The sequence below is a fragment of the Cyprinus carpio genome, chromosome A23, assembly GCF_018340385.1.
Source record: "Cyprinus carpio isolate SPL01 chromosome A23, ASM1834038v1, whole genome shotgun sequence".
Lineage (NCBI taxonomy): Eukaryota > Metazoa > Chordata > Actinopteri > Cypriniformes > Cyprinidae > Cyprinus > Cyprinus carpio.
This window is the reverse complement of record NC_056594.1, coordinates 5,569,550-5,596,632: the sequence shown is the minus strand read 5'-3', so window position 1 is coordinate 5,596,632 and position 27,083 is coordinate 5,569,550. Positions and strand designations below refer to the sequence as shown.

At 37.3% G+C, this 27,083-nt stretch overlaps 3 protein-coding genes across 3 annotated transcripts in view; 1 reads left to right on the top strand and 2 right to left on the bottom strand.

Annotated features, from left to right (window-relative positions):
- The window catches only part of LOC109048367 (zinc finger protein PLAGL2-like), a 36,854-nt gene extending 21,328 nt beyond the window's left edge, over positions 1-15,526 (top strand). The window contains exons 2-4 of the mRNA XM_019066054.2: positions 8,207-8,283; positions 8,434-8,851; positions 9,953-15,526. Coding sequence (XP_018921599.2) covers positions 8,544-8,851; positions 9,953-11,420 — 1,776 coding nt within the window. The 5' untranslated portion in view covers positions 8,207-8,283; positions 8,434-8,543 and the 3' untranslated portion in view covers positions 11,421-15,526. The remainder of the gene's footprint in view (positions 1-8,206; positions 8,284-8,433; positions 8,852-9,952) is intronic.
- Positions 1-27,083, bottom strand: part of LOC109050245 (sterile alpha motif domain-containing protein 10-like) — an 890,290-nt gene that overhangs the window by 466,766 nt on the left and 396,441 nt on the right. The window lies entirely within an intron of this gene.
- On the bottom strand, positions 15,977-25,589 carry LOC109048034 (transmembrane 9 superfamily member 4). The gene is made up of 18 exons (XM_042712753.1): positions 25,551-25,589; positions 23,900-24,007; positions 23,485-23,584; positions 22,720-22,888; positions 21,896-22,022; positions 21,570-21,693; positions 20,863-20,981; positions 20,659-20,770; positions 20,515-20,585; positions 20,286-20,418; positions 19,965-20,046; positions 19,794-19,869; positions 19,604-19,687; positions 18,894-19,069; positions 18,731-18,794; positions 18,512-18,631; positions 18,012-18,101; positions 15,977-17,475 (listed from the first exon to the last, which is right to left on the bottom strand). Exons 1-18 carry the CDS (start codon positions 25,581-25,583, stop codon positions 17,326-17,328), a joined length of 1,938 nt encoding a protein of 645 aa, XP_042568687.1. The 5' UTR covers positions 25,584-25,589; the 3' UTR covers positions 15,977-17,325.

The window sequence follows — 27,083 nt, the reverse complement described above, 5'->3', positions numbered from 1 at the left end:
TTAACTCCAAACATGCCTTTTCCTGTTATCCAGCGCTTGTAGCTTCTGATAGCCAAAATCAGACTTAAAGCAAAACACCCCTTCAGCTAAACACCGGCATGTTTGCTCTGTCATTGCTCGGCCGCAAATTAGTTCAGGGAGGGAACCCGCTTTAATTGCCCTTTGTTTGTGAAGCCTGTTAATTTTCTTTTCCCTCCTTTTTTCTCAGGCGTCATTAAGTGGGGTCCGTGTGTTGGCCAGATGTCTTCATGCTACAAGTATATTGCGAGCTTTTTTCAGCGTGAAGAAAGGATGAATGAAAGGGGATGCAGATAGTGCTGTTTACTCTGTGGCGTTTGTGCACCGCGGGGGTCAATGGTTATAAAATCAATGGAGCGGAAACGTTTCTTGCTGACTTTTCAGATTTATGCGGGCAGTTTTGAATGTGTTTTTTGTTCTGAATTACAAAATGGATAGTTCCAGTCATGCTGTTGAAGAACACAATATGCTAATAGCTATGATGCTGAACATTTCTTACCTTCCTACTGTGTATATCACTGTTCGGCACCCGATAAGCCAAATATTAACCTTGTTTAACCCATTTTTGGGTCATGACCCACTAGTGTAGGATCACTGTTCAAGCAGAAGGATAGCTGTTTAATATCTTTTCCCTCATAAAATAAAATTTTCATTAATTCTTTCATATTTCAATTTAGATATGCATTAACTATTTTAGAAAAGCTATAAAGCACTCAAGGACATGAGACTGTGCTGTTTTGTGAATTTAGTCACTCAGTGGCATAGTGTCTAACAAAGTCATTTTACCACGGCTGTATTTACAATAGAACACAACCTTGAATGCAGTAATGCTTAAAATACTCAGTTTACTCAATGAAAATGAATAATTAAAAATAAAAATTGTCATAATTTATTCAACCTCATGTCATTCAAAACCTGTATGACTTACTTTATTTTTCTTCTGTAGACTTTAAGAACTTTCTGAAGGACTTTTCCAGAAAAATTACATAAAGCTGAGTTTTAATATTCAAGATGAAAATGACTTCTTATGTGGAATACAAAAGAAGAGATTTTGAAAATATCTCTCTATTTATTTATTTATTTATTGTCCATAGTATAGAAGTCAAAAGTCACCATAGCTGTTTGGTTACCAGTATTCAAAGTATTTGGTTAATATTCTTCAAAATACCTTCCTTTGTGTACCACCAAATAAATAAAGCCATAAAGGTTTTAAACGACACCAGAGAGAATAAATGACAGATTACAGAATTGTTTATTTTGGGTGAACTATCCCTTTAAATGTTGCAGTTGTGCTAGTATTTATAGTGTCATATACTTTAGAAAAGGTGTTATGCTGTAGCTTTATGTATCTGTTCTGTCATGTTGCTGGTAGAGATCTTCAGTGGAGTGTTTTTGGATGGTGTGATGAATTGTTCTTTAGCAATCCTACCTCAATAGAACTTTAATCTGTTTATTTTTCTTTAAACCCACATATGTGCCCACTTTAACCACAAGAATGGCACACTAAGGGAGAGGGAGTGAAAGAAAGCAAGATAGCTGTGCTGTGTGTTTTTGTTGGCATCAGAGATGGAGGAACACCTTTGTGTTTATTAGCTAGTCATGAGCAAATAAATTTGTTATTCTTGAGCTGTAGGTTTCTGTGAGTGGATTGCTCTCCTCACAGTCACTCACTTTCATTATTGCATGAACTTTCGTTCTTTCTCAGGTTTGTGAAATTTTTAGTAAAATATGGTCTGATTCTATGTTTCATGATCCTAAGTCATCACCCAATATTATCCAGATTTTGTTGTATGACTCAAGGGGTCAAGGTTTATCTGGCTAGCATGCTGGTAGATTCTGTTACTACACCATTTTATAGGATTAAAGCATCTTTCTTGAACGATATAGCATTCAAAGGTTGCTGATTTTTTATTTTTTTTTATTTTAAATTCATAGTTTTATTTAACAGGGATGTATAAAACTGATCAAAAGTGACAATAAAGACGTATTTTACAAAAGATTTCTGTTTTTTCACAAAAATATTAAACCACTTAACAGTTTTTCAATATTGGTAATAATAAGAAATGTTAATTGAGCAGCGATTCAGCATATTAGAATAATTTCTGAAGGGTCATGTGACACTGAAGACTGGAGTAATGATGCTGAAAATTCAGCTTTGCTATCACAGGAATTAAATAAATTTTTAAATAAATTAAAAAAAAAAAAAAAACAGTTTTTTTAATTGTAAGAATATTTCACAATATTTCTGTTTTTACTGTATTTTTGATCAAATAAATGCAGCCTTGGTGTGCATAAGAGACTTCTGTAAAAACACAAGAGATGATTTTACACACGGCAGACTTTTGATTGATAGTCTGTTTATACATCACGTTATATCATAGTATAGGATCAATTAAAAACTGCATCTGAAAGTACCATGCCCATGAGCAAAGATTGTGGCACCCAAGCAACTGCCATTGAATTAAAAGGAAATGCTAATGGATAGCTTTCTCCATGCATTAATGACAACTTTAAAGGGACAGTTAACCCAGAAATGAATTTGCATATAAAAAATACATATCAAGATTTGAGAGCTGTGACTTTAAAGAATTTTTAGAAGTAATTTCACAAACTTTCATGGATTTCCTCACTTAAATCTATCTTATGACTGCAAAGGATTTAAAATATAGTCCGTAGGAAGTTAAATGGACCGTTTTTATTGTGCATTTTTGTTTATCGTCCTTTTTGGTGCTAGTCATCCACTTGTCACTGTGAGATTCTTTTGAAGAATCACACAGTGCACTTTACCACTTCCCTTAGCAATTGTGAAGAATGAAATGCACCAATCAAATCTGTTCTAATGAGACAAACACAAGGCAGATGAGGTGAGCTGCCCTGCTGTAACGGTCAACCGCAGCGGGGCTAAGTATAGCAGCGTTTCCCTGTGTTTTTGCCCAGGCTGGTGGATGTGTTTAATGAGGATGGGGGCAGAATTGGTGCAGATTGTGGCCACATCCCGTGCTGGTAGCCAGGGCCAGTGCAGTGTAACTGTTGATGGTTTGGCAGGCCTTTACCTCGGTGTCAGTAGGGTGGGAAGGGAGGGCAGCTTTCCGCTCTTCACGACCCCCGCTAAGATTTCTGTACAGTCCAAACGGACACTGTTTGAGGAAGTGAAACCTGTCCGTCACAGCGAGCGCCACAGAGAGCACCGTGTGGGTGGGGTGACAGAAGTGTGACCAGATAGATTGCCGAACAGCTACCAGTGTTTAAAAAAATGCACTTGAAAATAAGCACGTGTTGATTTGTACCTACAGGTCTGAAATGATTTGGACAAAGTGCACATTGTGGTTTTTCACCGGCCCTCAGGTTAAAAGTTGTCTTTGTTTGTGTTTAAGCCCCTGAACGTGAAGATAACACACACACACACACACACACACACACACACACACAGACATACTCTCTGTCCCCCGCAGGTCTCATATCTGGCATCTCCTGTTGCAGTTGCTCCCCCTTCCTCTGCCTGTCATCCCTTGTCAATGTGGTCAGTAAAGCATGACTAGCCATCCTCCCCTCTGGAGTCTGTGTGACTATCACTGACCGAGAGCTCCTCCCTCCTTCCATCCCTCTCTTTCTTTCTTTTCTCTCTCTCTCTCTTTCTCTCCTTCCTCTTTCCTTCCTCTCTGACATTCTTTTCTCTCACTCGCTCTCTGTGCCATCTGTTGCTTTGCTTAACTACCACACTCTCATAATCTCACTCGTCTCCCTCTCTCAGTATGGTGAACTCACAGGCTATTTTTGGTAACTGAACTTCTTTTTTTCCGGAACACGTTGAGGGTCGTGTGCCTCTGTGTTAATAAAACCCTCACAGACGTGAGACTCATGAAGACTGAGACTTGGGTTCGCTTAGCCCTGTCTGTTTATCTGCTGAATAAATCTCTCAATTACAGCGTTGTTATTGGTTTCATGTGTCTTGTTTATCTGTTATTTTCTAATTTGCCAAAGGACTGAGTATATTTGATCTCGCCCATAAGTGAAACTGATGTCAAAGGAAATATTTTGACATTTATTTTGTGATTTGAGTGAATAGATTCTGTTTATTTGAGTCCAGGACAGGTGAAGTTTGTTCATGTGTGCAGATCAAATCAAGTCATCTTTCTTGTTTGTAAGTCCCTCCCCCCTGGTGGAAGTTCACCAGAAGTGCACTCACTGACCTTTTGATGGGCTCTCTGATTGGGTAGATGTTTTGCAAACATTTGCATTTTTAAAGTAGGCAGTCCTAATTTCAGCTGAAATAATTTTTTTTGTGTGTGTGTAGCTCCATAAACACACATTCAAGAAAAGGCACTCCAGTTCATTCTGTCTCTAAATATTTTGACAATTTTCAATGGAAATAAGATATTTAAGGTTTTATGTACTCTTAATATTCTCTCTGTTTCTCTCAGTAATAGAGTATTTGCTGGAGTCAGTATTCAATCTGTTATATCTATTTCAATAAAATATGTGTAATACTGCAACAAGAGTCATACTCACAGTACATAAAAGATCTTAAGTTAAACAAAATGAGTTACAGCATAGAAAATGATTCTGCCAACTTTGTGTAAGCATCTTGTAAGCTTTACTCTTATTGATAGTTTAAATCTAGTTGAAAAAAAAGATTTATATTTATAGAAAACAATTCTGACAACTTTCCTCTTTTTATAATTTTTAAAGGTGAATGTAGCAATGAGAAAATAGCATCAGGGCAGAATCAGGACAGAATTTATTCATGCTAGTATTATAGCCCAAGAACTGATATTTTGCACTAAAATTAGGTTTTTTAAATTACCACAGTATTGTGTCCAGTGTTTTGATTGTTTAGAAGGTCTAAATTTACCATATGGTTATACAAAAAATAAATAAATTAATTAAATTAAGATTTTATTTCTCCCCCTCGCTGTACTATAAGTCTTCTGAAGAGTTTTAGTCACTTTAGGACGTAATAAATTTATTCTTCAAAGTTTATGATACATAATATACAGAATTTAAAACTAATCAATATTAACCAAAACCACTTTAAGTGTCTTTACTATGTACCAAAAAACAAAACATAACCAAAGTAGTTATTGTGTACATGCATGTTTTGCATTGTACTTAAATTTAATAATATAATTATAATTTCACTTTTGAACCAACTTCTTCCACTTAATCCACCCTTAAAACTAACCATACAACTAAACCTGTCTCTAACCCTAAACTCTATCCCTCCTCAGTAACAGCGTTTTATAATACAACATGTACACAATAAATAAAAACTACACAAAAATCTATACAAAAAATAAGAAACATTAAAAAAAAATTATTTGAATTACTTAAATAGAATGAAAGCAACACTCAAAATTCAGTTGAGCGGAGCTAAATATTTTAATAGATAATCATAAAGTGGTGGTGAATGTGCCCTTGACTTTGCAAAAAATGCCTATTTAATTTCTGTGGCAATGTGTGTTCATTTCTTTGGGCACAGATTTCTTATATATTTGTCTATGAGCACTGTAACAGTGTATTTGACTCTGTTTGTGACCTTGAATTAGCTGTTCTCTCACTCTCTGCCTTCGGCCAGAAAGGGTTAAACCTGCACACAGGAGGCAGCATGGTGTACACGGTGACCTCTGACCCCCAGGCCAGAGGAATGTGAAAACCCTTTAATCTCAAAACAAAACCTCAGACACACTCATGCAGCCAATATGGATGGCCAGTTCCCCCCTCTGTGGCAGCATGAGTTTGTGTGGCCTAAAGAGAGGATGGTCATATATAAACTCCACATCCCCATTAACTGATGTGTCAAACTCTAATGAAACGCTCAAAGACTGTTCAGATTACCTGGATACACTCGTACGCAAAAATGCTGGCCGCTTTTTAATGGGTAGCTTTTGGATAGTAGTGTTGGGAATAGGTTGGATTTAGTGTCAGAATTGCAAGTCAGTGTTTATTTGAGTGTGCATACAGCATGTTAGATGTGCTGTGTGACGGATGGGATGTATGCATGTGGAATGTTTGCGGTGGAGAAGCGTGACAATGGCGCAGGGCTCCCTGGAGCAGCTGAATGGAGTAGTCTCACCCGCTGCACCCTCCCCGCTGTGTGATGACTGCAGCAGCGCCACACAGCTGTCACTTCCTCTTATCCACATACATATGGATAAACATACTCCTTTAAAGTCAACATGAATTGACATTTGCAACTTGTTTACTTCTGTAATGCGACATATTTCTGAATAAAACAAGATAATCAGTGAGTAAAAAAATATCTTGGATAAAGATACAGCAATATTGTAAAATGGTTACAATTCAAACAAACTATTTTCTATTTTAATATATATATATATATATATATATATATATATATATATATATATATATATATATATATATATATATTATATATATATATATATATATTTTTTTATTGGCTGTTCTTAAATGTTATGTATTCCAGTGATACCAAAGCTGAATTTTCAGCAGTCATTATTCCAGTCTTCAGTGTCACGTGATCCTTCAGAAATCAATCTAATATTCTGATTGGCTGTTCAGGAAACATTTTTTATTATTATCAATGTTCAGAATAGTTGTGCTGCTTTATATTTTTGTGGAAACCAAGCTGCTTTTTGTCCCAGGATTCTTCGATGGATAGAAAGTTAAAAAGAACAGCATTTATTTCAAATTAATCTTTTGTGACATTATAAAAGCCGTTGCTGTCACATTAGAGCAAATTAATACATGCTTGCAAAATAAAAGCATTGATTGTTGACCTCAACAAATTAATTAACAAATAAATACTCAAGTATTTTATTGTTTGGTTATGAAGTCTGGTGTGTAACAGGAGTAACCTGTGTTTTTGCAAGTGTTTACATTTTAAGCTCATGTGACTCTTTGTTTTTGCCACATTATAAACTGTGTGGTCAGCAGGGAGCAGGTGGATTTTGAACTCTAACCAAAATGGCCATTGACTAGAGGATAACTCATGAGCAATAGAGAGATTAAGAAAAAAACAATACTCTGTATCATAACAAATACCGATCATTAATTTTAAAGCAAAGTGATGCATCCATCAGCAAAGGGATGTTAATGCATAATACCCCATACTAATGTTAAATGTGCAATACTTAATACTAAAGCAAAGTAATGTAATAGTCAGTAAAGGGATATGAGTGTATCACTCACTACCAAAGCAAAGGACGTATATTAATGACGCCCCAGGATACTGATGTGCCAGGAGCATGAGAAGGGTGTTGCTGTGCTTAATAATTCTAAAAGAATTATGAACATTATTTATTTGAACACCAGTGGACATGTTATCTTGCCAAAGTACACCAATATATAATATTCATAAACTCAAGGTCTTATAAACCATAATAAAAGTGGTAAAATTGTTATTTTACCAAGGGGTAATAACGTGTGATACTTGTGTCATGGGGTTTTACTTAAGTATACATTTTTCTGTGGAACAGGTAGTGCTATTTAAGGGCTAATTTATTTGTCATCCCTAGAGGCAGCTTTGTGTCTGGGTTTGCTTTAGGATTACAGGAGTCTTACACGGTTTCATAACACTGGAGTACATGCACACACATGCATGACAGAACATGCATGGACACACAAAGATTACTTTGTGCACCTCAATTGTTGATAGGGTATGGCAAGAGAAGAACTGCCAACTGCTGTTACTGCCAAGTTTATTAACAGTTCTGTACATTACTGCCCTCTAGCTAGCGTAGTGGCACAGGAAACGGTTTAAAATGGTTACGGTATGCCCACAGGCAGCTGCACATTTTACCTTCATGTTGATATAAGCAACCCGTAATGTCAAATAAATAATGCTTTTATTGTTGTAAATTATATTAGAGCTTATCTGTCTGTTGATCAACCATGAACATGAAACATTTATTGATCTTGATTCATGTAAATATTTATTCATTTTTATTTTGATTTATTAACATGTTTGGAATACATAAATATTGTTTGTTGTCAATTCTTAATGAAAATAATGGTAAAATATACAGCTTGTGAATTTAAGTACAATAAATTTATCTTAGAGTATTGTGTACAGTTAGATGAAGTTAACTAATGTTAACAAACCTTGTTGAAAAGTGTTACTTTTAAATATTTGGAAAAAAATGAAATCAGATATTTGAAGTGAAACACTAATCAATGATGTATGTCTTATTTTTTTCTATGAAAGGGTGAAGATAATGATGAGCACTATCGTCATCTACTCAGCCTCAGTCATGGCAGGTGGGACTGGATGAGAGCGTGAAGGTAAGCAAAAAAAGAGAAAAAGCACCTACATTACAAGTTTTCAGCACATACAATTCTCCCTGTGTGTAAGAAAAAGGTATAAATTGACATGTTTAAAAATACCTGCTGTTTATTTATTTATTTGTTGGTCACATGTTGTACACATAACAGACAATTTAGGAGCCTGCATCCCCTTAAACATCGCTGCGATTTCGAACCAGAGCCTGGAAGTCAGGGCAGCCACGGCCGAGTTTCAATGGCAAGGGCAACCTAGGGCTGCCATGGCAGCATCTGCCACCAATGCCCCACACCATATTGCCACACTGACGCTGGAGGACAAGGAACGACAAGGCGCCACCAAAGTGTTTGGAGGTCCCGCTGCAGGGAGGACAGAAAGAGAGACAGAGAACGAGAAAGAGAGGGAGAGGGAAGGGAGAGGCAGTGGGAACGAGTGTTTGGTGTGCGGTGCCCTCTTCAGCTCAAAGGATAAGCTCCGGCTCCACGCGTTCTGTCACACAGGAGAGAAACCTTTCCACTGTTCCCAGCCCCATTGCCCTAAGGCTTTCAGCTCCAAATATAAGCTCTTTAGGTAGGTGCTACTTGCATGTAAAGGCCACAGTATATTTCAAGTGTAATAGAAGAAATCATTTTTGTAATGGTGGGAGTGCTCTGGGGCTTTACCTTCTTTAACAGTGTGATCAGACATGAGTGAAAACATGAACTTCGTCCCTATGATCAGATGCTGCTCTTCTCTCATCTCTGTCATTTTTGTTGTATGTTTATTTAGTTGAGAAGATAAGTGCACAGGATTCTCAGCTAAACCCCACTCTCAGTAGCATGGCTAGCATTGGAAATTGCCGTTGCAAAAAAGTGAAAAAGAACTTCACCACGAGTACATTGTGGCCTGCTTCTGGAGTATCCAAATGTTCCATATGTATTCATAGTACCCTTAATTGAGTACATCAGCTGCTTTGTTCTGGGTTAAAATTGTATTAAGTATAGTACAGGAGTGTAGTCCAGTCCTGTTCCTGAAGAGCCATTGTCTTGCAAAGTTTAGCTCAAATCCTAATTAAACACATCTGAACAAACTCATCAAAGTCTTGAGGATTACTGTAAACTATAAAGGTAGGTGTGTTGGAGCTAAACTCTGCAGGACATCTGTCCTCCAGGAGCAGGTTTATACCACTAATATAATAGTTTATACTTTGGAGAAGGGGTGTCCAACCCAGCTACTGGATGGCCAACTTCTTGCAGAGTTTAGCTACAACCTTAATTAAATACAATTGAACCAGCTAATTAATGTATTAAGGATTACTAGAAACTTTCAGGCAGGTGTGTTGTAGCTGGTTGGGGCTTATCTATGCTGGAAGGTTTTTATCCAGGAGCAGGAGGTGTCCAGTCCTGTTTCTGGAGGGCCACTGTCCTGCAGAGTTTAGTTCCAACCCTAATTAAACACATCTGAACCAGCTAATCATGGTTTTACTACGCATACTAGAAACATCAGGCAGGTGTGCTGAGGCATTTTGGAGCCAAACTCTGCAGGACAGTGGCCCTCCAAGACCAAGTTTGGACACCTCTACTTTAGAGTGTCCCCTTGCAGTCTGACATGAGCATAATGAATACAACAAGTCAGTTAGAAATTTCCAATGTGTAAATCTTTAGCTAAAAACTATTTTTGTCTCCTTTGTAGGCATATGGCCACACACTCCCCACAGAAGACTCATCAGTGCTCATTTTGTGAAAAGATGTTTCACCGCAAAGATCACCTGAAAAACCATCTGCAGACTCATGACCCCAATAAAGAGGCATTTAAGTGTGAAGAGTGTGGCAAACACTATAACACAAAGCTGGGCTACAAGCGCCACATGGCCATGCACTCTGCCACAGCCGGTGATCTTACCTGTAAGGTGTGCTTGCAAAGCTACGAGAGCACGCCTGCACTTTTGGAACACCTCAAGAGCCACTCAGGCAAGTCTTCAGGTGGTGCCAAGGAGAAAAAACACCCCTGTGACCACTGTGATCGTCGCTTTTACACACGAAAGGATGTTCGCCGACACATGGTGGTACACACGGGACGCAAAGACTTCCTGTGCCAGTACTGTGCCCAACGTTTCGGGCGGAAGGACCATCTGACGCGGCATGTCAAGAAGAGCCACTCACAGGAGTTGCTGAAGATCAAGACAGAGTCTCCAGATATGTTGGGTTTACTTGGGTCTGGTTCTCCACCTTGTGCTGTGAAAGAAGAAATAAGCCCTATGATGTGCAGCATGGGACCCACCAAGGACTCAGTGATGGCAAAGCCTTTCCATGGTGCCACCCATTTTCCCATGGGCATGTACAACCCTCATCATCTCCAGGCCATGTCCAATCCGGGTATGGGCCACCATCACTCACTGGTTCCAGGGTCTTTATCCACTGCCATGGGAATGGGTTGCCACATGGAGCCCCCATCATCACTGCACCACCATCACCCACATCATCATCACCATCACCACTCTCACCATCATCACCACTCCCCACCTCCACATCAGCAGCAGCCTCCCCTACAAAATCAGCAACAGCAGCACCCTCAGCCACCGCCCAAGTACCAGCTCGGATCTACCTCATACCTGCTGGAGAAGCCTCTGAAGGTGGAGATGGAGAGTTTCCTGATGGATCTACAGAATGGACTCCAGGTTCCTCCACCGCCCTCAGCCGACCCTCACTCAGCAACTTCATCCAATAAGGAGGGTATGGAACCTTCGGCAGGATTGTCGGATGAACTTTGCGGGGAACCACTCATGTCCAAGAGCCCCGCTGTCATCGAGTCTTTGTGTGCTGCTAACATGGACTTTTCACATCTGCTGGGCTTTCTTCCACTCAATCTGCCACCCTACAGTGCCCCCATGAGTTCAGGAGGACTGGTAATGGGTTACTCCGCGCCCTCCACCATTTCTTCTTCCTCTTCCTCATCATCGTTAGCATCTTCGCATGCTGCTGAACCACATGCTGCCACAGCCACAGCTGCAGTGCCTCTTACCTCTTTGCAACCTCAACCTCAGGAGCAACCAGGCTCCGGTGGGGGTCTCAGTCTTGGGTCTCTGCACCCACTCCCACCAGTGTTCAGCTCTAGCCTCAGTACGACCACTCTGCCTCGCTTTCACCAGGCCTTTCAATGAGGTCCCCACCCCAGCCTGGCCTGCCACAGGGCCTCAGGGCAGAGGAGCATTAGTGCTCCCCCTAGGGGTGGGGAGGTAGAACACTTGAATCCTTTACAAAAGCGCACAACAGCTTTTTAATGAGCCTGGAGGAAAACAAGCATATGAAATATTATGGAGCTTTTATTTAGGCTGTCTGAATTTTAGCTATGATTTTTTAAATACCCTTTTGAACCTCTCCCACCATCCCCGCTCCTACAATTTTGTAGTTAGACAGCAGCATCAGTAGGCCGTAAGGCATGGTACTGCATACTTTATAAAGTAATAATATTAGTAGAAAAAGATTAATGTAGAAAAGTTAATCTGTCTTTGAGACTCTGAAAGACTAGTTTGAAGTGATATATGAATTTAGTTTTCTTTTCCAAATGTGAGGCCTGACTTTGCTCTGTTGTCTCAATTCTGTTAAGCTTAAAGTCAGGTAATAGTTGGTTGCCCTTAAACTAAAACCGTCTTCATGGCCAGGAGTGGAAAAATTAGTGAAGGAATGAAGGAGTAAAATTGTTTTTTTTTTCATACCTGATTCAAGACTCAATCAAATCCCTATTATTACAAATTCACATCAAAATTTCAAAAGCAGTTTAAAAACAAATACTGTGTACCTGATTAGATGAAAATATAATCTAAAATGTGTTCTTCCAGGGTTTTTGGTTACAAATTTACATTTGTTGGAATGGTCAGTAACTAGTTTTTTATGTCAGAGAAGCAGAGGGACACTTTGTTCATTTGGTACAATGTGATCACTGACAGAACTAAAACTAAAGAACTAAAGAAATTTAACATTAAAATCTTACAGGTTTACAATTTATCTCAAAAGAAGCACTTTGTTTACAGCAGAAGGCACTTGACCTCTTTGGGTTGCCAAGGTGACCCACTGAAATCCCCTTCCTTTCCCCACTCTACCTTCACACTTCCTGAAAAGAGACTGCCATTAGACACTCTCAAACACTTTTGAATACTCCACAGCAGTCTGAGTCTCGAAATGGTTTTCCTTCTTCCAGCACTAATTTTAAGTCTCTGTGGCAACTATATCTCACTTTCACATCCTTCCCACCAGATCATGATATAAAATATATGTATTTTAAGAATAAAAAGTATTTTAGTCAGGTTTATATTTTAGAGAGACGTACATTGTAATGATAACCCTGGTATATGTGAATGGAAAAAAAGACAAAACAAAAACAAGAATATTTTTTTTTGCAGTGTACGAAGTACCACATCAAATATATATATATATATTATAATTGCTTCTTAAGTACATTTTGTAATTTAGATAGTTATATTAAAAATTGCTGATGGATTTAAAAAAAAAAAATGTCTAGCAGGTTTACAGATTTATGTATCTTGCATCATACTGAACAAAATGGATGAAGTATTAGCTTTTCCCTATAGCTTTTCCTGTTCCTTGTTTTTCCATGTGAGTCAAAGGAGATGAATAAGATGGGATTTTACCTGCATATAATAGACTAATAGTGGCATAATCCAGTAGGATGGACTAGTCTTTAATCTTTAGAGCATGAACTAGAGGCCCAAAATGTGATCCAGGTTTCAGTTTGCGTTTTTTATTCTCAGTATTTGATCAGACATGACTGATGCTGTCTATTTGTGTGTTTGGTTGTACAGATTTTAACCGCACTGAAATGTCTGAAACCACAATTCCAGTTGTTGTAGGTTTAGTTTTGATTTACAAAAACATCACAAAAACAGGAATTTAGAGGGGTTTTGTCAAATAATCTCTTATAAATTGCCATTTCCCAGCAAGTGGACTGCACAAGTTCTTACCAAATAATCATTCATTACCAATGGCCATGTGAGGAAGGGTTGTGTGGAAAGAAACAGATGATCAACGTACCAGCAGTGAAGGCAGTGCCTCATACAAACAGATGTAGTTCTCTCTTTCTCTCTACATCATCCCTTTGGGTAAATCTATTCTGTGTCCACATCTGTGTTTATAGTGAATGTGAATATCTCACTAGCAGGAAAGACCATAGAAAGGTAAAAGGCCACATCACAAAACTAAGACAAAACAATATTATGCTGCTCTTTGTGCTGTGGTTGCCAGCAACCATAGACCACTCTGGAAACATTTTAAACTGCAAATGATCTTTTAGCAGAAAACATGCACAGTAGTACACATGAACTGTTTGTCCGTTTTCTCTGTTCTTCAGCTGCTTTGATTCGAATGAACATTTTATGAAAAGGGTCTGAAAAGAGACACAAAGAAGTCACCAGCCTGGTCTTTGACATTCAAAGCATGGGACATTTGATTGGGATATTGCCTAGTCGTTTTGTCATTATATTATTTTCTGTTTGTTGAAACAGGACCTCGAAACAACACAACGCATCACCTCATTTATTTGTTTTTTTGTTTTTTTCATACAAAAAAACCTGGGGAGAAGAAACTTCTTTTTGCACAATTGCTAACTAAAGAATAATTGAGTTATTGTAGCTTATACTGTAAGAGTGATTTTGTTAGAAATAATTGTTTCATAAGAAAGCCAAAAACATTGAGTATCATTGGGCTATCATTGGGCTGATAATGATTCACAGGCATTAATGGATTTTGGGACATTTTCCCAATAAATAATAAAATAATTATTTAAAAAACATAAAAGGACATTTAAAATGAATTGAACTGGACATTATACATGTGTACAGACAAAATGAAGGCAATTATAAAAAAAACAAAAACAAAATGGAATTGAAAATATTCTTGTCATTTGGCTTGAAGCTATCAAAAGTTTTTTATAATTTATTTTCAAGAAATAGGAAGAGAATAAAAGAATGCTTTTGGCAATTTTATGAGTTTGTCCTCCCCGGGTTTTCTGTGAGCTGATCTGAATTATAGCACTTTTAAACATTAAAAAAAAAAAAAAAAAAAAAAAAGTATTTTTCAGCCTTGTATGTTTTTAATTTTGTATTTGATCTTGTATGTGCCATTAGTTTGATGTGTAGAGTTTATTCATCTTTATGTAATTGTTGTTTTTCTCCTTTCCCAAAAGAGTAACAGTATTTTAGATAGATTTTCTCTAATATTAACTGCATTGGCCCTTTTCAAATGTTGTCTTGTCATACATTTGAGGAAGTCATTTAATCTTAAAACAGATGTAAGAGTAACATGCTCAGAATCATTCTCAGTATCTGAATTCTGAAACTTGATCAAATCATCAATGTCACAAACAAAAGAAAAACCTTTTCCAACTCTAATCTATAACTGAGGTGTTTTCAATCAGCATTTATAATAGCAACCTGGCAGGTTCAACTGGTGTGAAATTATTCCCAGCTCTCTGCCCCCCGAAAAAGCACTTTTGGTTCAAATGAAGTTTTATATAATAACTACCTGGATAGTCTGCAGCATCTGATTTTAGTTTTCAGTGGTGTTTTTTTTTTTTTTTTTTAAAACCAGCAAGACAGATTAACCAAGTTAAATGGATCTTTTCCTCTCTTGTATCAATGCACTTGTCCTTTATTCCCCAAATACTAGTTGGTTCGTATAACAGAAATATTAAGGGAAATTATGAGGTAACCAAGCTAGGGTAAATCAAAACAATCTGACTTTTAAGAAAAGGAAAAATTATTCAATAAAATGCTCTTTCGGCTTATAGTGAGAAAATGGGTATGTCCGCAGAGGACAAAATCCACTCGTAGTTTGATATATTTTAGCTTAATGTAAGTCTTGCATTCCAAGCTTTTTATGTAACTTATTTAGCAATATAGTCGTTCTATTTTTAGTACTTGCTTATTACCACGACTTCTGGAAAAAAGGTGAAAACAAAAAAAATGGAATATTCATCCTTACACTATTTTATATAACATGGAGCTGATGATTGACAGGACGAATTGTAAAAAAAGAAAAGAAAAAAAAATGCATAACAGCGACATACAGTCTGCTTTTTTGTTATACAGATCACCTGCGGTCAGTTGCTGCATTGTAAAGTTGACAGATTTGTATATTGGTTGATCCAAAGAGATGACATTACAACAATCCTATTTACATACTGTACAGTACATTGTACCATTTGACTTGTAATGTGTTATGTTAAAAATGATTAAAAGACAAACCCACGGTTTCTTATTTCTGGTGTCCTTTTTTAAAGTATCTGATTTCCTGTCTGCAGCAGTGGGAGAGGGTGCGAGAAGAAACGGACTGGTTATGGCTGAAAACTGCCATTCACATACCGTACAGCCAGAACAGGAAACCACACCACAGCACACAAATGAAAAGACAAGAACGGCACAATTCCAAGTAATAAAAAACTGAGCTATAGCCAGACTTAATTATAAAGTCTATCTCAAACCTCTACTTTCACATCTCAAAGAGTTGTTTTAGGCCCAAAATGCCCACCAACAATACATAACGCACCATCATTTCTCATGTGAAAATGACTTGAATCTGGAGGAATTTGAGGTTTTACAGTCTTGTCTTGTATTCCAAGAACAGCTCTGAGGAGCTCCTACTCTTCTGAGAAATCGCTCCCAGAATGGCCGAATTGGAGAAAATGCTCATGCAAAACCTGGACGGTGTTTCAAATGTCAACATATTGGCACCTTTATTGTTTTATACATTATAAATGGACATTCTTAAAAGAGAAAGGGGAAGAAAGATTCATAAAGAAAAAAAAAAAAAAAAACATGCATTTGCCTAAAACAAAGACATAATGGGACAAACAGCTCCACAAATAAAACCCTAAAATGCAATAATATAAAGCACTGTATTTACATCACAAACATACACAGATCCATTGACCCAACGCAGAATAAAGTACATCTGGAGAAAATATTTTCTGTAGTTCTTGCATTTATTCATAAAGTCACCTGTGAGGCCGACAGATGAAGAAGCCAGACCGTTCCAAACGCAGAAGAAGATTTTGCTTTAGTGTTTTAAACTACTGGATCCTGCAGCTGCTTCACATCAGGGCACAAGAGTCAGAATTGGGATCCAAATATTGTACCTTGTGTTTTGAGAGAGCTAAAAATGATAACCATGTTAAATTAATATCTATAAAGTACCATGGATGCAAGCAAATATACCACTACCTGCTAGGCACTGCACATATTTGTGTTGATACCCTTGAATTTTGGGGTAAATCCACCAAAATACTTGTTTTTGGCTACAGCAATAGTTTATATACATGACAGAAATGATTTTACATAAAAATGGCTTTTCTAATGTGGAATATCAAATTTATGTGACACTGAAAAACAAGACCTTTTTCTTAATGGCAAATAACAAACAAAGCGATACTGCATCATTATAAGAGTCTTTTAGGTCCAATGACCAGCAAGCACAAGGAAACAGAAGGAAATCTACTTTTTTTTTTTTTTTTTAATGACCTTGCCTTATCCTTGCCCATAATTTCATTCCATGCCAAAATATAATGACCACAGAGTGACCACACATTCACACACAGACACACCCCTCAACAAGACAAGCATTCAAGAACTCAGTTCTGAATCAAAGACAGGAACAAGTTGAAATCAAATGCTATATTAAAAGGACACAAAACGTTCATTTGTAAAATGATATATGCAACTAACCCTCAATGTCTTCAAAATGCATGAGACCCAGCCCAAAATTCCAACATACCCACCCAAACAAAGAAAAAGTCAATCAACACACTTTGGCCCATGTTGTGTGTGCAAAAAGATACAGACATTAAAAATGGAACTGTTCATGTTGTTTCTTTACATCTTTGCTGAGGCAGAGTTAACAGGAGAGAAAGGTTTTGATAGCGGTGTACAAAACACATCTCTGTTCATTCCTCCAGTCCAAAGGGGGGCGCTGCTGTGCCTCACACCAGCAATTCACACACATCAGTGCTTGCTTCACAAAACAGAAAAAAAGGAAACAGAAACTGAAAGAAATATTTCAGTCAATTTTGACTGCGGCGTAAATTTTTCGTATGAACACGTAAGCGGCGTAGAAGCCAATCGTTCCCGTTAGCAGCCAGAAAGACAAAACCATCAGGGTTGTGTAGCCAAAATACAACAGAGAGGGAATGAACTCCACAATGTCCAGCTGGGAGGGAGAAAGAAACAACAAACTATGTAAATGTTGAGTACATCAAAACAGAGATAAATGTATTATTGGATTAAAAAAATAGACTAGTTATGTAAATATGAATCTTTTATGTCCTAGAAAATGTCAAACTATTTTAATTGATGCTATACCCATCTGTAGTTCAAACAGTCATGTGAACAGTGACTGTGGTCAAAATAGAGATTTTTTTTTTTTTGGCAGACAAGGTTCTGTTCAAACATCTCATTCTCAGAAACACAAACTGCCATAAAATCCCTAGTGTGTGTGTGTGTGTGTGTGTGTGTGTGTGTGTGTGTGTGTGTGTGTGTGTGTACAGAGCGTATGAAAAAGAGCAAACTCAGTTTAAATAATGTATGTACAGTGGGATTCAATTAATTTTACAGTTAATACTAGTTTAAGCCAAAAATAATGTTGTACATCCACCCCCCCCATTAAAAACATAAGGTGCTGAATAGGAAAGACACTTCAATAAATAAAAGAGGTCTACTGTAACAAGCTGAAGTAATGGTAGTTACCTTGTTGACAAAATAGAAAACAGCGTAGACTAGAACATAAAAGGCAGAACCTCCAGACACGAGAAATGTCCTCCACCACCACTGATAGTCCTGTAGGGGGAGGAGCCACAATGATTGACAGGTGTTTATTCAGTGTCTACTGACAGCTCTGTTCAAGTTGTACCATACCGAGTGCATGTTTGCTGTTCATTCAAATAAAGTGACCTTTGCTTTTGTTATCATAACTCTTAATATTTGCCTGTTTATCTTCTGCCTGAGTGAGTGTATTTGTGTAGACTTTGTGTCAAAGATTATAGAGGTCAACGGGTAAAACAGGAGCACCAAATTAAATGAAACATTTTGGCACACAAGAGGGTCTAAATGTTGTTCGGAGAAGTTTTGAGAGTGGATTTATTGTTATTACATTTTAATTGTATTATACCTTTGGTGTTGTGTTTAATGTATAGCTATACAAATACTAAACAGCTCAGTTCCCTTGAGCTCCATGACCATATACCCACCTCTGCACAAAGCTGGAAGTACACCATCACAATGCTGATTTGAGAGCAGGAAACCACAAGAATGATGAAGACAAGGAAGAGGAAGCCAAACAGGTAATAAAACTGGTTTTCCCAGATAGCCTACATGAAAGTATAACACACATCAGTGAGCTTAAATATTCACAACATCAATATATGATATTTACCAGATGTATGCACTATATAAATTATTCGACTTACACTAAAGATGAAGAAGAGCTCAATAAACATGGCGCCAAATGGCAGGATTCCTGCCATCAGGATACTAAAGAGAGAGAGATCAATACAATCAGATCAAGGATGCACTGAAGACGTTAAACTGCTTAATCAACTATTCACAGACTACACAATTAGAGCCACATACCCAACAAACTTGTTCATGTACCAGCGTTGCTCAGGGACCTGGCGGGGAATCTGATTGGTACGTACTGGATTGTCATACGGCTGTTTCCGGAAACCGAAATAGTAGCCCAGATACACGAGAGGCATAGAAATGCCAAACCACATACACAAAAGAGCCAGCATTGTAGTGAAAGGAACCTGAAATATGCGCAAATGAGAGATGGCAGTCAGTGTACAAGAACATTCAAGCGGAATAAGAGGAAGTTGCTTGATGAAGCATACAACTTGACTAGTTTCTGAAATGCATGGCTGCTCTTCAAATGAAACACAGACTCATGAATTATCGTTTAAATAAGTCTAATGACTCCTTTACTGAGTAAAACAGTAAATCCATCATTGAAAGCGATTACTGACATACTACCAAAAGCTTAAAGTCAGCAAGATTTGTTTTTTGCTTGAAATTTAAATTAAGAAATTAACACTCATTTAGCAAGAATGCATTAAATTGTTCAAAAATAAAAAGTACATTGTTACAAAATATTTTTAATTCAATTAAATGCTGTTCTTTTATCACCAAAAAATTCTGAAATAACAACTATTTCTGTATCTTATTCATTTTTAATTATTAATAAAGTTTATTAACACCGAACCATTATTATTTAAAAACCAAACAAACATTATATAACATTTCTGCCTAAACAGTTAATTGCATCAGTTTGACCAGATACCTACAGCTCCAGAAGAGTGTTCTCCCCAGATGAAACAGTTCAACACAAAACAGATGCTAAAGACGACAGCTGGGTACAGAGTTGCCGTCTAGAATGACACACATACACATAAATGTTATTATATTTCCTTATTCTTTCAGCCAGATAATCTCATTTATTTTCATGCCACAAATGCATCAAGAGTTTGTACTCACACAGAAAGCGCCTTTCTTCCATCTGTGGCCTTTAAGAGTGCGGTAAAGTCTTCCTGCAAAGAATCCTCCAAACAAACTGTAGGACAAGACACATGGGCAGAGTTTAAATATGGCCACATTTGAAAAAAGCAAAACCTGATAAAGTGCATGGTGTTTTTATTGTGTATCTACCCCATAAACATGAAGAGGAAGCAGGATGTTGTCATCAGAGCTCCACGACTGGATGGAGACAACATCCCGAGCATAGCCACAACTACAAAACACACATGCAGAGTTTCATCATATCTATGAATTATATATAAAAAAATGTTTAATGAATTAACATTCAGCAAGCAAGGGATATGTAGCACTGTATGAATGACAGTCGTTCCAATTAGGTGGGAAATGTTTTCTGCAGTTCTGAGCGTGCAGATTCCATACAGGCCTGGTCATTAGCAATTAGCTTCATATGCTACCCTAAAACAAAAACAAAAAGATCAGCGTAATACTCACAGATGACAATGAGAATCATGCAGAAGAGTTGAATGCCTGATCCCAACAGGGAACTAAGAATCAAGGGATACTGAGGGGGGCGGAATACGTCACCATGGACATTCTTCCAACCAGATTCCTCCATTGTGTCTTCCTATTAGTGACACACAGAGAGAAAAAGCACTGAGATAACATTATGTAAGCGATAAGAATCAGAAGGTAAACAACCAATCACAATGCAGCATCTTACAATGTCATCTTCTCTATTGTAGTTGGCAATGTCCTTCCTCAGCGTCCTTATGATGATCATACTCAGGATGCCTGCAGACACACATTTGCTTAGATGCCAAGACATAAACAGGCAAAGGAGAATGAAGCTGAAAACCTGCCTGACCTGACAGAAAGAACACCACGACTACAGAGTTGACGATGGAGAACCAGTGGATCTGCACATCGCTCATGGTGAGGTACGTGTCCCAGCGAGATGCCCATTTCACTTCACTCTCCTGCAATGAAGAACAGAGCAGCCCTTTATGAGACAAACCAGAGCATGCAAGGCACGGACCGTACTCTTGATGGAGGCGGCGACGTGTCTCACCTCCCAGTGCACAGAGTAGGTAAAGAGAATTCTGTTCTCTTTAGTGGGGTCGATCTCCTGAGGGATAGGGGCAACCGTTTCAGGTAATGTGCATGTGTTTCGCTCGTCTGCTTTAATATCTGGAACACACGAGTGAAGGAAGTACAAAAAAAATGGTAGTAAATAAACTGAAAATATCTTTGTTTAATTTTTTAGCTCTATACAGTACAATGTCTTCAACATACTGTATAATATAAATGCATATAAATACCAATAAATAAAATAGATTTAAATATTTAAGAATACAATATAGTTGAATGTGTCTGGGTAGGTGAGGTGTTATTTAAGTGTTTAATGTCTCTTAAACTCACCAGTGCGGCATGCATTTATATGTGTGTGTATATATATATATATATATATATATATATATATATATATATATATATATATATATATATATATATATATAAAAAATAAAAGACGTACCACTGTTAAAAAGTTATATTGTGAAATATTACACTTGTGATGGCAAAGTTGATTTTTTTTTCTTCAGTGTCAAATGATAATTCAGAAATCATTCTAATATGCTGATTTGCTGCTCAAGACACATTTCTAATAATGTTGACAATAGTTGTACTGCTTAATAATCTTGTGGAAACCGTGTTCATTTTTATTCAGGATCCTTTGATAAATTAATTTTACATTTCCTTGCATTGCTGGTGACTCACCTTCATATTTTACACTCTTTGGCATCACCTCGAAACGCACAACTCTGTAATTGTGTTCGACGTCCTCCTCCAGCTTTTCTTTGTGGTAGTACAGGATGAATGCCAGATGGTTGTGCAAATAGAACTACAAGGGCAGAGCAAGACAGCATGTGTCAATCAATCATGCAAAAATAGAAGTGAGAACAAAATATCACCAAAAATAATGCTTATTTGCATGATGGGTCAATAGGTGCAATTTTCTGTTATGGAAATCAATGTCCATGAGTAAATAAATACTCACTGTCTACATCTTTAGCCTGGCATACAATTCTGCTTTTCAGGATTACCTTGTTGTTTTCGGTGAAGCCGAGTCTGTAGCCATGCTCAAACTGGATATCCTTCTGTGTGTCCTTCCTCTGTTCCTCTTCCACTCCTTCCTCTATCCTCGTGTAAACATCCAGCCTATCTGCAACACTGATCATATCCACAATAAAAAACAAATGAAAAAATTTCAAAAACTACTTACAACATTGAATTATAATCTATCACGTTAAGTATAACATAACACTTAAGTGTCACATGAGCTTTCAGAAATCATTCTAATATGCTGATTTGCTGTCCAAGCAACTCTTCAAAATAACAGTTTAAAAAACATTTGCTCCTCATACACATATATATATTTTGGAAACGGAAACCCATATACTCTTTTATAATATTTTTTAATGAACAAAGTTCAAAAGCACAAAAATTAAAAACAAAAAAATATCTGTAATGATGTTAAAGTCTTTGTCACTTTTGATTTATCTAATGCATCCTTGCTGAATAAAAGCATTAATATAAAAACAATTCTCACCATACTTAGTAAATTACATTGTTAATGTAAATCGACTTGTCAAAGTAATATGTCCACTTTCATTAAAGCTCGTAGAAGTTAGTTATGCTGTTGTGCATTTGAATTTTTACTTTAGACATGTTTTATTTATAGAAAAATACTTTTCAGGAAAAAAAAAAGTCAGCACTTCGTATTGGGCTTGATTCATGAAACACTAGCAGAAAGAACATGTAAACTGATGCATCTCATTGAATGTGTACGACAAGGAATTTAGCACAAAGCTCTGCTCATGTTTCATCAGTGAGGCCGGAGAGTGTTGTCAGTAGAGGAGGGACTCACAGGTGGACATAGTACTCTTCTTGGATGCGCTCGGCTAGCAGCTTGCTCTCCTCCATGCTCAGTTTGATGGGATCATCAGGCTTTTTACACAACACCTCACACTTCTTGTCCAGGTTCATGAGAACAGTGTACAGTGTGTTTACGATACGGTCTCCTCGCAACACCTCACCTGATCACATATCATCAGTACCAAAATAAGAAGCATGTCACAGTAATATGTCAACCTTCTCACTGCTAGCTTTAGTTTTTAAACATATAAATGCTTAGAGGGATAGTTCACCCAAAAATAAAAATAAAAATAAATCACCCCATTTACTCACCCTCAAGCCATTCTAGGTGTATATTACTTTCTTCTTTCATACGAATACATTCAGAGTTATTAAAAATAAAAAAAATGTCCTGGCTCTTCCAAGCTTTATAATGGCAGTGAATGGGTGCTGAGATTCAATAGTCCAATAAAATTGTACATCAATCCATCATAAAAAGTGCTCCATACGGCTCCATGGTGTTAATAAAGGCCTTCTGAAGCGAATTGATGCGTTTGTGTAAGAAAAATATCCATATTTAAAACTCAATAACACGATAAAGTTGCGTTCCAGCGGATGACTTATATGTGTTCCCAAGAAAGTTGCGATCTGGCAGATGACGTAGGTGTAGCGTAAGCTCTGGTGAGAAATCATGCCATCATTTTCATGTTTGGGTGAACTATACCATCCCTTTAAATGCTTGAAACATTTGACTGCAGTGAAATGACACGATCCTTACCGAGGTTCTCTGCTTTGTAGATGATGTTGTCAGGCTTACAGAAGGGAAGGGAATAGTACTCATAGGGCAACTGTGTTCTAGAGCTTGTCAATTTTACAGCCTGGTAATTAAAAAACAGGCAAATGGTATAAACACCACGATACAAAAATCTAGAAACATGTGGATAAAGAATCTGTGGAATGAATGATAAAGATGTGTCAAACACTGAGGCCTCCATCTAGGTCAATAAAGATTGGAAAGACGTGTCTGTGGAAAACAAGTGGTCAATACACAAGTAAACAGCCCTAGAACCTGCTGCGTCTAGAGCAAAAGTGTTTTTAGCATTTTTAAAGTGAAATAAATAATTAAGCCAGAGTTAAAAAGGCAAATCCCAACTCAAATTCTTAAAAAAAAAAAAAAAAGTGAGAGGCTTCACCTTTATTTCAACAGGGCTGTTCTGGTGGAAATTCATAGGTGCGACCCCTGGTACATAAAAGGGTGTTACTAAAGGCAGCGTGGACACCAATATCAGTGCCCACATCTCCTACAAAGACAAAAAAAGACACACAAAGCCACATTTCTTTAGTTACTAATCTATAATCTTGTTGCAGAACCAAAAAGCACATTGACAGTCAACACTTCCAATAAAATCATACATTCTTGTTGTTGAACACTGAACAATGGGCAGTTGATGGTAATGTTACTTTTACTGATGGACTGATGGTAAGATTGAGCTCTGCTGTTGGAGTGAATACCCTCTATTACACAACCAGCTGATAAATGATCCATAAACTATACTGACAGGTAAAGCAAAGTGAAAGTGAAACAACCTTAAATACATATCCAGGCAAACAATTACAGTCCTCAGAAGAAAAGAAAAAAAGAACAGCACTTCAACTTTTTCATTGTCTTCATCACTCTGTGTTTGTGCGGTCCAGACCAGAGTATGTGAGTGTTGTGGAAACAGTCGAGTTTGTGTAATAATTAAAGTCGCAATGAAACAAGACTCTTCTGTATTGTGGTGTACATCCGAGTGAAAAAAAAAAATAAATAAAAAAAAAATTTAAAAAAAAAACGTTTTACGCATGGATTGTTGATTTAAATTCTGAGATGTGGGTCAAACCATGAAGTCAACTGTAAGAAAGAGGCGGGGCTTAAGCAGACTGAATAATTGAGTCCTGCAGATGTCCCTAGAGAGAAATGTCCTTATTATTGGATTTACACAACACAGTTATGACATTTTGAGGTAAAGTTACAAGGTCAAAATTGCAATTGTAACATAGGGGGATGAATCATAGTGTGAATTTTCATTTCATGCCGACTTTAAGCAACATCACACTCTTTTCACACACAATACAATCATTTACACTTAAATCAATACAAAATGCTCATTTATTTACTTAACTGGTAACTTGTTTTATTACGCTGGGAAATGTGCTGTCAGTTTCGTGAAGGGGTTATTTTGCGACAATGAACCATTATTTAAAAAAATATAATACATAAATGGTATCCTAACTTTTCATGTTAAACCGAAACTTTATTCAACTGTCGACAAGTGTCCGTGAACACAATCACAAACACTGCCAACCAGCAGGAGCAACACATATTCATAAATTATGAAGGGAATTAATCCAGCAAGTGTGATTTGATTACTTTAATATCATCATCTTCCTTTATTTCGTGAGACAGTGAATGCCAATGCAGCGCGAACGCGTTACAATAACTGACAGAGAATATACAGACTACATCACGCGATGCTGTTTACTTTCAAACACAGTCGCTTTTGTTAAAATAAAAAGAGCTGACTGCTTCATATGGCTTAGGTTTTAGATTAGATCAGGATTTTAACTCGCTCTCACTCTAAGCAAACACTCGATAATTAACGTTAGCTACCTGCTAAGTGTTTATGCTAGCCGGCTGTTTTTCAATCGGGCATCCACTGCGCGGAAATAGCCAATCACATCAAATGACACACTAGCAATGCGCAACGCAAAACAAAATGGTTTCAGTTAGGTGATCTCTGGCAGTGTGAAATCAAACCCTTTGTGAAACAGACAAACAGAAGACACTTTAGCATCGGTACTCACCAGCGCCGCCGCCATCTTGACTACACGTGTCATCACAGACGTCACAGGAAGGATGTCAATGCGTCATCGTGCTGCTGTCATTTCACTCTCAGAGCTCACGAGGAAGTCAAGGCTTGTGAATGCTGACAAAAGCAACAGCTGCAGAAGTTTCGGCGTTTTTCGGTGTAATTCCTATTTATCAATATATGTAGTTGTTAAGATTTATGGAGTCAGTTTCCTTATTAATTTATATACAGGTTTAATACACTGTGGCCTTTAATTCTTTATCATTAGTAATATCAACCTTAATATGAATTGATCACAGTCAAACTATTTTCTGCCACATGAATTCTGATAAAAATGAATAATGTGTCATAGGAAAACACACATTACAGTAAGAGGAGAAAATATTTGTATGAGTGTATGTCTTTGTGAATTAACATGTATCATTACACTGAACTATAAAATATTACTAAATTATAAAAGAATCACCCCCTTTTACAATAATCACATTTTGTTGCTTTGCAGCCTGAAATGAAGATGGAGTGTTTGTTTTATCCAGCACTATTTGTTCAGTGCAACTTACAACATCCAAGTGAAAGATATAACACCACCATGTCAGACAAAACAGAAGCAGTGAGTTGGAAAAAGGATCACCCCCTTGTGTCAGTATTTTGTTGAACCAACTTTTGCTTTAATTGTAGCCTTTAGTCTGCTGAGATATGCCTCTGCTAACGTTGCACATCTAGACTCTGGAATATTTGCTCACTCTTCTTTGCAGAACTGCTCAAGTTCAGTTCAGTTTGATGGTGAGTGTTTGTGGACTGCAGTCTTCAAGTCATTCCACAGATTTTCAGTGGGGTTTAAGTCTGGGCTCTGACGAGGCCATGCAACCACTGTGTGCTCAGTTTTGCTCTGTGCTTTGGGTCATTGTCATGTTGGAAAGGAAACCTTCTTCCCTTTGACAACTTTCTGACAAAGGGCAGCAGATTTTCCTCAAGAATTTAACGGTATTTTGCCCCATCCATTTTTCCTTCTATCCTGACAAGCAGAGGTGGAAAGAGTACAAAAATATTCTACTCAAGTAAAAGTACCATTACATTAATAAAATTTTACTTAAGTACAAGTAAAAGTACCGGTCTAAAAATCTACTCAATTAAAAGTAAAAAGTAGCTCATTTAAAATTTACTCAGAGTAAAAGTTACTTAGTTACATTTTAACAGTGGGAGGGAGGCAAAAATGGGACAGGCCAAGGGTGTCAAACTCAGTTCCTGGAGGGCCACAGTCCTGCACAGTTTAGATATAACCTTAATTAAACACACCTGATCCAGCTATTTTAACCATTTAGGCTTATTTGAAAACTACATGATATGTTTGCTGGAGCAGGGTTAGAACTAAACTCTGTAGGGCTATGGCCCTCCAGAAACTGAGTTTGACACCCCTGGGATAGGCCTATTAATCTCAAACTAGTTGTTTTTAATTAAAGGAATCAGTTATTTAGAATAATAAGACATTTGAGCTGTTACCAGGCAAATCAGTATCAACAAACTCATC